This window comes from Bufo gargarizans, chromosome 6 (assembly GCF_014858855.1).
Source record: "Bufo gargarizans isolate SCDJY-AF-19 chromosome 6, ASM1485885v1, whole genome shotgun sequence".
Classification (NCBI taxonomy): domain Eukaryota; kingdom Metazoa; phylum Chordata; class Amphibia; order Anura; family Bufonidae; genus Bufo; species Bufo gargarizans.
The window spans coordinates 50,026,560-50,041,283 of record NC_058085.1 but is presented as its reverse complement, the minus strand read 5'-3'; the positions used below and the strand labels follow the sequence as shown (position 1 = coordinate 50,041,283).

The 14,724-nt window shown below is 47.7% G+C and overlaps 1 protein-coding gene across 2 annotated transcripts in view; it reads left to right on the top strand.

Annotated features, from left to right (window-relative positions):
* Positions 1-14,724, top strand: part of SDK2 (sidekick cell adhesion molecule 2) — a 601,666-nt gene that overhangs the window by 288,865 nt on the left and 298,077 nt on the right. For both annotated transcript variants that reach the window (XM_044299247.1, XM_044299246.1), the window contains exon 2: positions 13,773-13,932. In XM_044299247.1, the coding sequence (XP_044155182.1) occupies positions 13,773-13,932 (160 nt within the window). The remainder of the gene's footprint in view (positions 1-13,772; positions 13,933-14,724) is intronic.

Sequence of the window (14,724 nt, the reverse complement as noted above, 5' to 3'; positions counted from 1 at the left end):
ACATTTATTCCAGTGTAGGGACTATCGCCCAGTTGTGGGGTCACTGCCTAGGCTGACTGTGCAAGTAGATAGGGATAGTGGGTTCGGGAAGTGGGTCCCTGTTTGTGTGTGATGGTATTCGCGTATTCCTGAGACTTTTCTTTCCCTTAGCATCACTGCATCCTGGCAGGATGTTTACATCACAGTACTTCCTATTTGTTTCACCCTCCTGATGGGTTTGCAAACCAATCCTGGCATGCATTGCTCTTTAATGCATTGCTCTTTAATGTTTTCATGAAGTTGATCAGGCATTTTTTAAAGGTGTCCTTGAACCACAGCCAACTTGATGGACATCTTTGAAAATGGTTTGTTTAAGGTATGCTAGAAAGATTTAAAAAAAATACATGTGACACATGAGACTGGAGAACCCCTTTGTGACTGACTGGGTTCTCCAGTCCCATAATGGTTCCACTCCTTCTTCTTAGGTTACTTTCACATCTGCGGCATTGCGATCTGTCCGCTGGTTCCGGCAGAGAATGCTGGGAACCGGCTGGATACAAACTTCAGCATGCAGCGGTTTCTGTCCGGCCAATCCTTGTCATTTTTGCCGGATCTCCACCAGACCCCATTATAGTCAATGGGGCTAGCAGGCATTACGGTTGCATCTGGCAGTGCCAGATCCAGAGAATTCCGGCAGACTGTTCTCTGCTGCAACAGGCTGCCGGAATAGCTGCCGCAGTTGTGCACCGTAAAATTTGGTCTGACCTGTAATGAGTGAGACAAAATTTCACGAGGTAAGGAGAAGGACAAGCCACAGAAACGGAGACTCCCAAATGAAACCCCTTGTTCCTACTGTACCAAGATCTGAGGCTTCTATCAGTGTCTTCCATCGTAAAAATATAATGCAATATGTAAAAAATCAGATAAATAGGACGGTACTGGAGATGTCATGTTATTCCGCTTTTACGGTCTCGTCTTGTAGGTGAGAGAGTTAATAGATGGCTGATTCTATTTTAAAGAACTGCAATAACATGAATTACCCTTTGAACAATCCCGCTACCCAGCTCCTGTAAAATATCTTGCTTCTGATTAATAATTCCTGGTGGGGCCGGGGATGTTATAAGCCGCAGGTGATTGGTTTCCCCGGCGTAGAGTGCGCACATCAAACATTTAAAACGTTTAAGTTGACAATTTGGAGTTTGCTCGGCTGCGATCTGCTGCGGGGCCAGCCTGAGCTCATCAAATATACATACCATCTGAGTATGAATCACATCCTATGGCAGGTTAGGTGCCGAAAGGGTTTCTCTTAGAGCCAGTGTAGGTTTTTCTAATAGTTTTTTTTCTTTACAGAATTTCGAGATCATGAGATTCGATCGCTCAAAGTATAGTCTGGTCCCAAGAGCTCACCATTAGATCAAAACGGCAAATAGGAACGAAGGCTAGGCACAGGAATTTCAAGATGAAGACATCATTGTTATAGACCTTTAGGCCAAAGTTTAGTTTTCATTAACAGCGGGTGACGTCATGGAACAGCATGATTCCCGGCACTGAAAGAATGTAGAAGTAGTCTTCTGTTAAATATTTCAGAATTTTGTGGAGCACAGGGAATTTGTAGAACTTGGCTATTGATGTGGAAGAAGCCTTCAAATAAAATCTTAGTGTAACAACCTGGAAGGCAGTGTGGGGAAGGAGGATGGGAGTGGTAGTGGTGTTGGTGGTACTCAAGGCCTCACGGTGGGTGGCTCCCTCACTCCCAGGCCCATTACAGTGAAAAGAGGGAGGTTCATCTGGTGGTTGTTTTCACATCCTGGTTGGAGTCTTCTGCCTGACGGAAGGTGAGGTGTGCTTGGTGTTGCAGTGGCGGGGTGCAAAAACCGGAGGCGGAGAGGCAGAGGTGGTTGCCGTTTTACATGAACACAAAAGGGGTTATTTACAAAAAGATATATGCCACTTTTTGGTGTATATCTTCGCAGGTTGCGGCGCAATGGTTATTTGCGCCGCAATCTGCAACTTTTCCCGCTAACACCAGGTCTAAAAAAGGGGGCATGGGCGGGGAAGGGGCGGTCCGACAGGCCAGTCTCATTTTTTCTATTCCTGTTTTAGGCATAGAAAATGGTCTAAATCTACATCAGCAAGGGAGCTGGCGTAGAATTAGGCATGCAGTGGACACGCCAAAGTTATGTACTCTCTACATAAATTCGGCGCATCGCCACTGCCAGCTAAAAGGTTATTAAGACCGGCATCTAAAATGCCAGTCTTCATAAATGACCCCCAAAGTCTTTATGAAAGAGCAAATGTTCATAAAGTCTTCCAAAAGGTGAAGGCCCAGATCTCAAAAAGGTCGAATCTAATTGCATTAGGTTCTGAGGCTGAATCAGTGAGTTTTCTCCAAGAACTCCCTGCAGAGTTGTTCACGTCCCAATCCAGCCAAGATCTGCGATTCCCACTGCAGGGTGCAGACCCAAAAGCAGTATTTGCAAGCTGACACAATAATATGACTAGAAGCCAGTAGCCTTTACACCCAATCAACGGCTGTGAAGTCCAGTAGCATCCTGCTTGCGTTACCTTCACAGACTGATGCAAGCGCTTGCTCCTTTCTGGCAGCTCAACTTTCTTAAAGAGAACCTGCAGCAAAGGGCACGCCACTGCTCTTCACAATACACAGTTTTCAAATTTAGTTTTCGAGCCGTTTTGTTAAAATAAAAGTTAGTATTTTGTCCTAAGCAGAAGTCATTGTGGAATCAGGAATCACTAGGGCATATAACTGGAATCCCCGAGTCACGTAGTCACTGCTGCCAGCCCACCCACCTCGCTCTGATTGACGTTCTCTTAGCTTCTTGATGTCAGCGCAAGCTCCTCTGAAATCTTGCACCTGCGCATTGAACACTGTGATTCCTCCTCGATCCCATGACCAGTGAGCTGAGGTGCATACATCTTAACTTCAGTAGCTCACTGTGCATGCGAGCGAGGAGGCAGCACAGTGTTCACTGCGCAGGCACAAGATTTCAGAGGAGCTTTTGCTGACATCAGGAAGTTAAGGGGACGTCAATCAGAGCGAGACAGAATGTCATTCTAGAGACAGTAGACAAGGGAAAGGATTAACCCTCTGTTTCAGCTTGAAGTACATGCACATAATATAACATAGTGCAACACACTATAAAACACACTAAAAACTATCACAAGCTGCGACCTAGGGGGTCACTGCACTAGCAACTGTGGGCATGGCTAGAAGATTTTCTACCCAGTCACATGATGGGAAAGATGACAGCAGCAGGGGAGGAGTTTCATGATCTTGCAGGAGGCACTGACCTGTCCACTCATATAAACATGCTAAGATGACAGCAGGAGGAGAGGAACGTCATGACCTTGCTGGAGGCACTGACCTGTCCGCTCATATAATGATGATAATTAGGAGTGAAATGTGTGGGAAATGCTAATGAGCTGATTTGAGTCCAGCGTAATGTCAGTAAGTCCAGCGTTTTTTTTATTCAGAGCTATAGCCACTCCCCTGCCCACCTGCTGCTGATTCATATGGAAACAAACTGTCATTCAGCAGTAGGTAGGCGGGGAGAGTCAGGAGCTCATAAATATTAATGACTCATCATTATCAGCTGGAGCTTTTCAATACAAGATGTTGGCAGATTGACTCGGTCAATTAAAGAAAGTGACCCAGCATTTTGCTAAGAGAATCAGTAACTTATTTATGTTGCCCTTAGTTAGGACACCATAAAACTGGTGACAGGTTCCCTTTAAGATCCCTTTTACATCATGTATGGAAGATCTTTTCTCCTGAGGACCTGAACAAGAGAGAAAGGAAGCATTCCCTAAGGGGTTTATAGCAGGATTGGGGTTAACCTCAACCCCAAGCATTTTAGAAGAAGCCAGGGGCCTGTCCACTCATGTCATTATGTGGATGAGGACAAGGCAGGAGCAGCGTCATGTTGTGTGTAGGAGAACTGGGCCAAGTTGGCGACATGTCTAGCATTTAACGTGCCCCTGGTTTATTTGTACCATAGAAGGTCCAAAGCAGAAGAGGCACATTTTCCTTATCACACTTTATTATTTTTTTTGTGCAATGTGTAGATGCCCAACCTTCCATTTCTCCCAATTTAAATCGAGAAGAAACGCTGTCATGGTAAAACACTATTTCTATTAACCTCTGAAGACGTTAACACTTAGTCCTTACAAAGGCGTAAGGACGGCCGGCCGTGTTAATGGCTCCTTTTTAATGTCATCTTGCAAAAAGATTTTAGCACCTAACTGCGCGGCACAATACAGGACGACGCTCTAGTAATTCATCAGTCGCATAGGACAAGTAGTAAAAAAAAAAGGAACAATAATTGCTTAAAGCAACGCTCCTCGGGAGAGCCCAATGTGTCTGACAATCTCTGCTGCGCTGTTTACACAGGATTAGCCCCACGCTGGGCCAGAATGGGCAGGATTATTGGAAACGATAATCCTACATTCGGCCGGAGCGCCACAAAGGTGGACAACTAAGCAATTTATGATACCGTACTGAGGATCTCCCCCTGATGAGGTGCAAATTATGGGATGTGGAATGAGAAATAAATGCTGCCCGGGGTGTTTCACTTGTTGATGGCGGTTTAAATTGGGTGCGGGATTAAATGCCGTTTAATGGATAAGACCGTACAAGTGAGAGCGGTGGGAGGGACACTTAAGAAGCCATGAGTTTCGTTGCTCTTATACATGATGTTATTGTGATCTATTACTCTTGCTTTCTATCTGAAAATCTCCTTGTTGTGTATAAAATATTATGGGGGTCATTTATCAAAGACTTGCTTTTTACACCAGTCTTTGATAGCCCCTGTGCTGCCCGAGGTGTGGACCTCATCATAAGTTAAGAGCACCTCCGGCAGTCTGTAAAATTGACTTCAGCCCCTAACTGGAGCAATTTTTCCCTAACATTTACAGGGGTAAATATTAATAAATTTGCCACTTTCTGGTGGGCCGATGGCCAGGGGGCTGCCTGGGCCCTTATCATGGCTGCCAGCCGGGTACATAACAACTTTACACTTATAGCGTTAATTACTGCTGGAAATGTCAGGCACTTAAAGGCAGGCATTTTGTGCTGCACTGTGGTATTTGGTTCTGATTGGGCAGGTATTTTGTGCTGCACTGTGGTATTTGGTTCTGCTGGGGCAGTATTCTGTGCTGCACTGTGTTATTTGGTTCTGCTGGGGTGGTATATTGTGCTGCACTGTGGTATCTGGTTCTGCTGGGGTGGTATATTGTGCTGCACTGTGATATTTGGTTCTGCTGGGGCAGTATTCTGTGCTGTACTGTGGTATTTGGTTCTGCGGAGGCAGTATTCTGTGCTGCACTGTGGTATTTGGTTCTGCTGGGGCGGTATTCTGTGCTGCACTGTGGTATTTGGTTCTGCTGAGGCAGTAGTTTGTGCTGCACTGTGGTATTTGGTTCTGCTGGGGCAGTATTCTGTGCTGCACTGTGGTATTTGGTTCTCCTGGGGCAGTATTCTGTGCTGTACTGTGGTATCTGGTTCTGCTGGGGCAGTATTCTGCGCTGCACTGTTGTATGTGGTTCTGCTGGGGCAGTATTCTGTGCTGCACTGTGGTATTTGGTTCTGCTGGGGCAGTATTCTGTGCTGCACTGTGGTATTTGGTTCTGCTGGGGCGGTATTCTGTGCTACACTGTGGTATCTGGTTCTGCTGGGGCAGTATTCTGTGTTGCACTGTGGTATTTGGTTCTGCTGGGGCAGTATTCTGCGCTGCACTGTGGTATTTGGTTCTGCTGGGGCAGTATTCTGTGCTGCACTGTGGTATTTGGTTCTGCTGGGGCAGTATTCTGCGCTGCACTGTGGTATCTGGTTCTGCTGGGGCAGTATTCTGTGCTGTACTGTGGTATCTGGTTCTGCTGGGGCAGTATTCTGTGCTGCACTGTGGAATTTGCTTCTGCTGGGGCAGTATTCTGTGCTGTACTGTGGTATCTGGTTCTGCTGGGGCAGTATTCTGTGCTGTACTGTGGTATCTGGTTCTGCTGGGGCAGTATTCTGTGCTGCACTGTGGTATCTGGTTCTGCTGGGGCAGTAGTCTGTGCTGCACTGTGGTATCTGGTTCTGCTGGGGCAGTATTTGGTGCTGCACTGTGGTATCTGGTTCTGCTGGGGCAGTATTCTGTGCTGCACTGTGGTATCTGGTTCTGCTGGGGCAGTATTCTGTGCTGCACTGTGGTATTTGGTTCTGCTGGGGCAGTATTCTGTGCTGCACTGTGGGATCTGGTTCTGCTGGGGCAGTATTCTGTGCTGCACTGTGGTATCTGGTTCTGCTGGGGAGGTGTTCTGTGCTGCACTGTGGTATCTGGTTCTGCTGGGGCAGTATTCTGTGCTGCACTGTGGTATCTGGTTCTGCTGGGGCAGTATTCTGAGCTGCACTGTGGTATCTGGTTCTGCTGGGGCAGTATTCTGTGCTGCACTGTGGTATCTGGTTCTGCTGGGGCGGTATTCTGTGCTGCACTGTGGTATCTGGTTCTGGTGAGGCCGTATATTGTGCTGCACTGTGGTATCTGGTTCTGCTGGGGCAGTATTCTGTGCTGCACTGTGGTATTTGGTTCTGCTGGGGCAGTATTCTGCGCTGCACTGTTGTATGTGGTTCTGCTGGGGCAGTATTTTGTGATGCACTGTGGTATATGGTTCTGCTGAGGCAGTATTCTGTGCTGCACTGTGGTATTTGGTTCTGTTGGGGCAGTATTCTGTGCTGCACTGTGGTATTTGGTTCTGCTGGGGCAGTATTCTGTGCTGCACTGTGGTATTTGGTTCTGTTGGGGCAGTATTCTGTGCTGCACTGTGGTATTTGGTTCTGCTGGGGCAGTATTCTGTGCTGCACTGTGGTATTTGGTTCTGTTGGGGCAGTATTCTGTGCTGCACTGTGGTATTTGGTTCTGTTGGGGCAGTATTCTGTGATGCACTGTGGTATTTGGTTCTGCTGGGGCGGTATTCTGTCCTGCACTGTGGTATTTGGTTCTGTTGGGGCAGTATTCTGTGCTGCACTGTGGTATTTGGTTCTGCTGGGGCGGTATTCTGTGCTGCACTGTGGTATTTGGTTCTGCTGGGGCAGTATTCTGTGCTGTACTGTGGTATCTGGTTCTGCTGGGGCAGTATTCTGCGCTGCACTGTTGTATGTGGTTCTGCTGGGGCAGTATTCTGTGCTGCACTGTGGTATTTGGTTCTGCTGGGGCAGTATTCTGTGCTGCACTGTGGTATTTGGTTCTGCTGGGGCGGTATTCTGTGCTACACTGTGGTATCTGGTTCTGCTGGGCAGTATTCGGTGTTGCACTGTGGTATTTGGTTCTGCTGGGGCAGTATTCTGCGCTGCACTGTGGTATTTGGTTCTGCTGGGGCAGTATTCTGTGCTGCACTGTGGTATTTGGTTCTGCTGGGGCAGTATTCTGCGCTGCACTGTTGTATGTGGTTCTGCTGGGGCAGTATTCTGTGCTGCACTGTGGTATCTGGTTCTGCTGGGGCAGTATTCTGTGCTGTACTGTGGTATCTGGTTCTGCTGGGGCAGTATTCTGTGCTGCACTGTGGAATTTGCTTCTGCTGGGGCAGTATTCTGTGCTGTACTGTGGTATCTGGTTCTGCTGGGGCAGTATTCTGTGCTGTACTGTGGTATCTGGTTCTGCTGGGGCAGTATTCTGTGCTGCACTGTGGTATCTGGTTCTGCTGGGGCAGTAGTCTGTGCTGCACTGTGGTATCTGGTTCTGCTGGGGCAGTATTCTGTGATGCACTGTGGTATTTGGTTCTGCTGGGGCGGTATTCTGTCCTGCACTGTGGTATTTGGTTCTGTTGGGGCAGTATTCTGTGCTGCACTGTGGTATTTGGTTCTGCTGGGGCAGTATTCTGTGCTGCACTGTGGGATCTGGTTCTGCTGGGGCAGTATTCTGTGCTGCACTGTGGTATCTGGTTCTGCTGGGGAGGTGTTCTGTGCTGCACTGTGGTATCTGGTTCTGCTGGGGCAGTATTCTGTGCTGCACTGTGGTATCTGGTTCTGCTGGGGCAGTATTCTGTGCTGCACTGTGGTATTTGGTTCTGCTGGGGCGGTATTCTGTGCTACACTGTGGTATCTGGTTCTGCTGGGCAGTATTCTGTGTTGCACTGTGGTATTTGGTTCTGGTGAGGCCGTATATTGTGCTGCACTGTGGTATTTGGTTCTGCTGGGGCAGTATTCTGTGCTGCACTGTGGTATTTGGTTCTGCTGGGGCAGTATTCTGTGCTGCACTGTGGTATCTGGTTCTGCTGGGGCAGTATTCTGTGCTGTACTGTGGTATCTGGTTCTGCTGGGGCAGTATTCTGTGCTGCACTGTGGAATTTGCTTCTGCTGGGGCAGTATTCTGTGCTGTACTGTGGTATCTGGTTCTGCTGGGGCAGTATTCTGTGCTGTACTGTGGTATCTGGTTCTGCTGGGGCAGTATTCTGTGCTGCACTGTGGTATCTGGTTCTGCTGGGGCAGTAGTCTGTGCTGCACTGTGGTATCTGGTTCTGCTGGGGCAGTATTTGGTGCTGCACTGTGGTATCTGGTTCTGCTGGGGCAGTATTCTGTGCTGCACTGTGGTATCTGGTTCTGCTGGGCAGTATTCTGTGCTGCACTGTGGTATTTGGTTCTGCTGGGGCAGTATTCTGTGCTGCACTGTGGGATCTGGTTCTGCTGGGGCAGTATTCTGTGCTGCACTGTGGTATCTGGTTCTGCTGGGGAGGTGTTCTGTGCTGCACTGTGGTATCTGGTTCTGCTGGGGCAGTATTCTGTGCTGCACTGTGGTATCTGGTTCTGCTGGGGCAGTATTCTGAGCTGCACTGTGGTATCTGGTTCTGCTGGGGCAGTATTCTGTGCTGCACTGTGGTATCTGGTTCTGCTGGGGCGGTATTCTGTGCTGCACTGTGGTATCTGGTTCTGGTGAGGCCGTATATTGTGCTGCACTGTGGTATCTGGTTCTGCTGGGGCAGTATTCTGTGCTGCACTGTGGTATTTGGTTCTGCTGGGGCAGTATTCTGCGCTGCACTGTTGTATGTGGTTCTGCTGGGGCAGTATTTTGTGATGCACTGTGGTATATGGTTCTGCTGAGGCAGTATTCTGTGCTGCACTGTGGTATTTGGTTCTGTTGGGGCGGTATTCTGTGCTGTACTGTGGTATCTGGTTCTGCTGGGGCAGTATTCTGTGCTGCACTGTGGTATCTGGTTCTGCTGGGGCAGTATTCTGTGCTGCACTGTGGTATTTGGTTCTGCTGGGGCAGTATTCTGTGCTGCACTGTGGTATTTGGTTCTGTTGGGGCAGTATTCTGTGCTGCACTGTGGTATTTGGTTCTGCTGGGGCAGTATTCTGTGCTGCACTGTGGTATTTGGTTCTGTTGGGGCAGTATTCTGTGCTGCACTGTGGTATTTGGTTCTGTTGGGGCAGTATTCTGTGATGCACTGTGGTATTTGGTTCTGCTGGGGCGGTATTCTGTGCTGCACTGTGGTATTTGGTTCTGTTGGGGCAGTATTCTGTGCTGCACTGTGGTATTTGGTTCTGCTGGGGCAGTATTATGTGCTGCACTGTGGTATTTGGTTCTGTTGGGGCAGTATTCTGTGCTGTACTGTGGTATCTGGTTCTGGTGAGGCGGTATTCTGTGCTGCACTGTGGTATCTGGTTCTGCTGGGGCAGTATTCTGTGCTGCACTGTGGTATTTGGTTCTGCTGGGGCAGTATTCTGTGCTGCACTGTGGTATTTGGTTCTGTTGGGGCAGTATTCTGTGCTGCACTGTGGTATCTGGTTCTGCTGGGGCAGTATTCTGTGCTGCACTATGGTATTTGGTTCTGTTGGGGCAGTATTCTGTGCTGCACTGTGGTATTTGGTTCTGTTGGGGCAGTATTCTGTGCTGCACTGTGGTATTTGGTTCTGTTGGGGCAGTATTCTGTGCTGCACTGTGGTATTTGGTTCTGCTGGGGCAGTATTCTGTGCTGCACTGTGGTATTTGGTTCTGTTGGGGCAGTATTCTGTGCTGCACTGTGGTATTTGGTTCTGTTGGGGCAGTATTCTGTGATGCACTGTGGTATTTGGTTCTGCTGGGGCGGTATTCTGTGCTGCACTGTGGTATTTGGTTCTGTTGGGGCAGTATTCTGTGCTGCACTGTGGTATTTGGTTCTGCTGGGGCAGTATTATGTGCTGCACTGTGGTATTTGGTTCTGTTGGGGCAGTATTCTGTGCTGCACTGTGGTATTTGGTTCTGCTGGGGCAGTATTCTGTGCTGTACTGTGGTATCTGGTTCTGCTGGGGCAGTATTCTGTGCTGCACTGTGGTATCTGGTTCTGCTGGGGCAGTATTCTGTGCTGTACTGTGGTATCTGGTTCTGCTGGGGCAGTATTCTGTGCTGCACTGTGGAATTTGGTTCTGCTGGGGCAGTATTCTGTGCTGTACTGTGGTATTTGGTTCTGTTGGGGCAGTATTTTGTGCTGTGCTGTGGTATTTGGTTCTGCTGGGGCAGTATTCTGTGCTGTACTGTGGTATCTGGTTCTGCTGGGGCAGTATTCTGTGCTGCACTGTGGTATCTGGTTCTGCTGGGGCAGTATTCTGTGCTGCACTGTGGTATCTGGTTCTGCTGGGGCGGTATATTGTGCTGCACTGTGGCACTTGGTTCTGCTGTGGCGGTATATTGTGCGCTGCACTGTGGTATTGCTGACCCCTTACCCGGTGACTTGAGTTGTCCCTGCCTACTTTCGTTGGTCTCACCTCTTGTCAATTTGGACCCGCAAAAATTCAATCACGCATTCAGCACTGCTGCATTTGTAGGCGTGATCATTGACTTTTTCACCCATAGAACAAATGTCCCTTTACCTATAAACTATACCCCGGATTGATTTTGAACTCTTCAGTGTTTTGGCAAGTTAAGGGTTCAAATAACGCAGGTAAGAGGTAGAAAGGGTAAGACGGCTCGAGAGGGTCATTGTAGGAAGGGCGCTGCTTAGTGTGGGCAGAAGTTTTTCTCCCGCCCAATTCTCGGCATATTTGCCGGAATGCGGCCAGATCTCCGCTAGTCCCTATTATAGTTAATTCGGCCGGGTGGAGATTTACAAACTTCTGGCAATGACGGAATACAAAGATTTATAGCGCTAGTGTGAAATGCACATGGCCGTTACGTGCGTTGGGGACCGCAATTTGCACTCCGTAGTTCTTCCATGGGGTTCTGTGCTTCTATTCCGCACCAGACCTTCCAGATTGCAGACCCATTTAAGTGAATGGGTCCGCATCAACGATACGGTGCAAAAACGTCCCTAACAGTCAATCCGCCCCATAGCGTCTATTCCTCATGTACAAGACAGCTTTCCCTGGAAAGCCATCCGAACGGAAAGGTGCACTTTAAAGATTGCCATGTGCAATAAAATACATTTGAAAGTCTCTCGAAGCATTGCTATTAGGATGAACATCAAAGTAATGACCAATGGTAATTTACTGAAATGACGTAAGAATCATTCAGTAATATCTTTTTAGGAATATTCCGAGTGCCTCCTCGCCTAGGACCTGGGCGATGAAATATTCATGGTGAATTCTTACCGAGTTTTGTTTAAGCTGAGAACATTCCATCAGGCGTAGCGTTTGCTTCCTATTTTTTATGCTTTTGACTTGTCGTATGTATATTTCTGTGCAGTTAGGTCCCTTTCACACAAGCGAGTTTTCCGCGCGGGTGCAATTCGTGACATGAACACACAGCACCCGCACTGAATCCTGACCCATTCATTTCAATGGGTCTGTGTACATGAGCGTTTTTTTTCACGCATCAGTTCTGCGTTGAGTGAAAATCGCAGCATGTTCTATATTCTATATTTTCACGCAGCCCTGCCCCCATAGAAGTAAATGGGGCTTCAGTGAAAAACGCATTGCATCCGCAAGCAAGTGTGGGTGCAATGCCTTTTTCACTGATGGTTGCTAAGAGATGTTGTTTGTAAACCTTCAGGTTTGATGGTTGCTAAGAGATGTTGTTTGTAAACCTTCAGGTTTTTTATCAAGCGCGTGAAAAACGCATCAAAACGCATTGCACCCGCGTGGAAAAAAACTGAACAACTGAACGCAATCGCAGACAAAACTGACTGGAGTTGCTTGCAAAATGGTGCGAGTTTCACTAAACGCATCCTGAACGCATCCGGATCTAATCCGTCACGCTCGTGTGAGGCCTTAGGCCTCTTTCACACGGGCGTCAGTTTTTTTGCCCGGATAAGAGGCGGGTGCGTTGCGGGAAAATGCGCAATTTTTCCGCGCGAGTGCAAAACATTGTCATGCGTTGCACTCGCGTGAGAAAAATCGCGCATGTTTGGTACCCAAACCCGAACTTCTTCACAGAAGTTCGGGTCTGGGATTGATGTTCTGAAGATTGTATTATTTTCCCTTATAACATGGTTATAAGGGAAAATAATAGCATTCTGAATACAGAATGCATAGTAAAACAGCGCTAGAGGGGTTAAATTTTTTTTAAAAAAATTAAAACATTTTTAGTCCACTTGATCGCGAAGACCGGCATCTCCTTGTGTCTCCTTTGTTGAATAGGACCTGTGGGGAGCATTAAATAGAGGTAAAGGACCTTTGATGACGTCACTCCGGTCACCACATGGTCTTTTACCATGGTGAATCACCATGGTAAAAGATCATGTGACGTACCATGTGATGACCGGAGTGACATCATCAAAGGTCCTTTACCTGTATTTAATGCTCCCCACAGGTCCTATTCAACAAAGGAGACACAAGGAGATGCCGGGCTTCGCGATCAAGTGGACTAAGGTGAGGTACATTTTTTTTAATTTTTTTTTAACCCCTCTAGCGCTGTTTTACTATGCATTCTGTATTCAGAATGCTATTATTTTCCCTTATAACCATGTTATAAGGGAAAATAATACAGTGAATAGACTGTCATCTAGCAACCATGCGTAAAAATCGCACCGCATCCACACTTGCTTGCGGATGCTTGCGATTTTCACGCACCCCATTCACTTCTATGGGGCCTGCGTCACGTGAAAATCGCACAATATAGAGCATGCTGCGATTTTCACTCAACGCACAAGTGATGCATGAAAATCAACGCTCATGTGCACAGCCCCATAGAAATGAATGGGTCAGGATTCAGTGCGGGTGCAATGCGTTCACCGCACGCATCGCACCCGCACGGAAAACTCCCCTGTGTGAAAGGGGCCTTAGTGTTTTACCTGCTTTGGGTAAAGAAGACTTTTAGAGAAAAGTTTGGGAAGCAGTTCACCAAGGAAGGGGACACTTTGCACGTCACCCCGTTCCGATACATTTTGGCGCTGTTTGTTGTTGGCCGTAGTATATGTGGCGGATACGATCTCCCATCACCGTGGCATCCCAGAAGTCATTCCTGTAGTCCCAGCCTCGGCGTTTTGTGTTGCTTATCGCCTTTTATGTCCTTGGTTTAGTCGTCTAACGAGATGCGCGGCTCGGCACCCGGCCTCTCTACGCGCGCGTGTGCCATTCTGTGATGTTCTACAAGCTTTCATTTCTATTTGCCCTTTCCTGTGACCTTTTGTTCCACCTTCTGCAGGCCGTGAAATATCCTTTCTGTGTGTACATTGCCGGATTAATATATTTGAACATTTCTCACCTATTTCCCATCTTCTCGTTCTTCTCAGTGCTGCATGTATTAATGATGAGACATCCATATAGGCAAGTGAACAGCTTGTCTTCCGCAAAATCTATAAACCTGGTCGTCGTGTCGGAGATCTGTGAACTTTACAATGTCTTTTCTCTTGATCTCATGCATTAACATATTTCTTTACTGTTTTAGATGATGTCCCTCCATACTTCAAGACCGAGCCGGTACGAAGTCAAGTCCACCTGGAGGGGAATCGCCTTGTGCTTACCTGCATGGCGGAGGGGAGCTGGCCTCTCGAATTTAAGTGGCTTCATGACCACAAAGAGCTCACCAAATTTTCACTGGAATACAGGTCTGTGCTACATTCTTCAAATATAAATACCACTATGTGACTGCAACACTAGCTATGTATGGCAGTACCTTGGTGTGTTAGGGTCGGTGTAGTAAGGGCAGGTTCAGACCTACCACATTCATGCTTTCACGATTTCACCAATGCAATCTGTCAGGCTGTTCCTCTGCAGTTATACAGATCTGGCCTAGCCAGATACTGCCATTCAACGACCAAGCCCATTGCCGGAACAGCCTGCCGAATTGCTTTAGCGCCAGTGGTAGAATTGTACACATCTTATAATATCCTGAAGACGTACTTTGGTGAAGGAGTTACAGTGGCCCACCTGTGTACCCCATTCTCAACTTGACAAGCATAGAGTATGTTCATTCAGGTCACTATGGGCCCCTTCTAAGCTCAGTGGCCCCTGAGACGTGTTCAAGTTGGCCTCTTGCCAACACCTGCCCATTCATTGAACACTAACAAGTAAAAAGGTAGCTCCTTGACCATTGCAAAACTACCTGTAGAAGTCTGGCCACCACATACCAGGTCAAGATGAGAAACCCCCACCACCCAAGGGTAAAGCTTGGGGGTGCAGAGGTAGCAGGTGCACCCAAGTCATGGTGACTAAATGCCAAGTGGTAAGATGTGGGCTCTATTGCAAAAGTTGCATTGGGCCAGAAGCTTCACTTTATACCACCGTCACAAAGTAGGTGCCCTCATTTAACTACAGTCTTACCCACACTCTTCTGGTTCCTCCTCGCTTCTAGACCTGGACCACCTGCACTTACTACCAGTTATGATCACTTTCTGAAT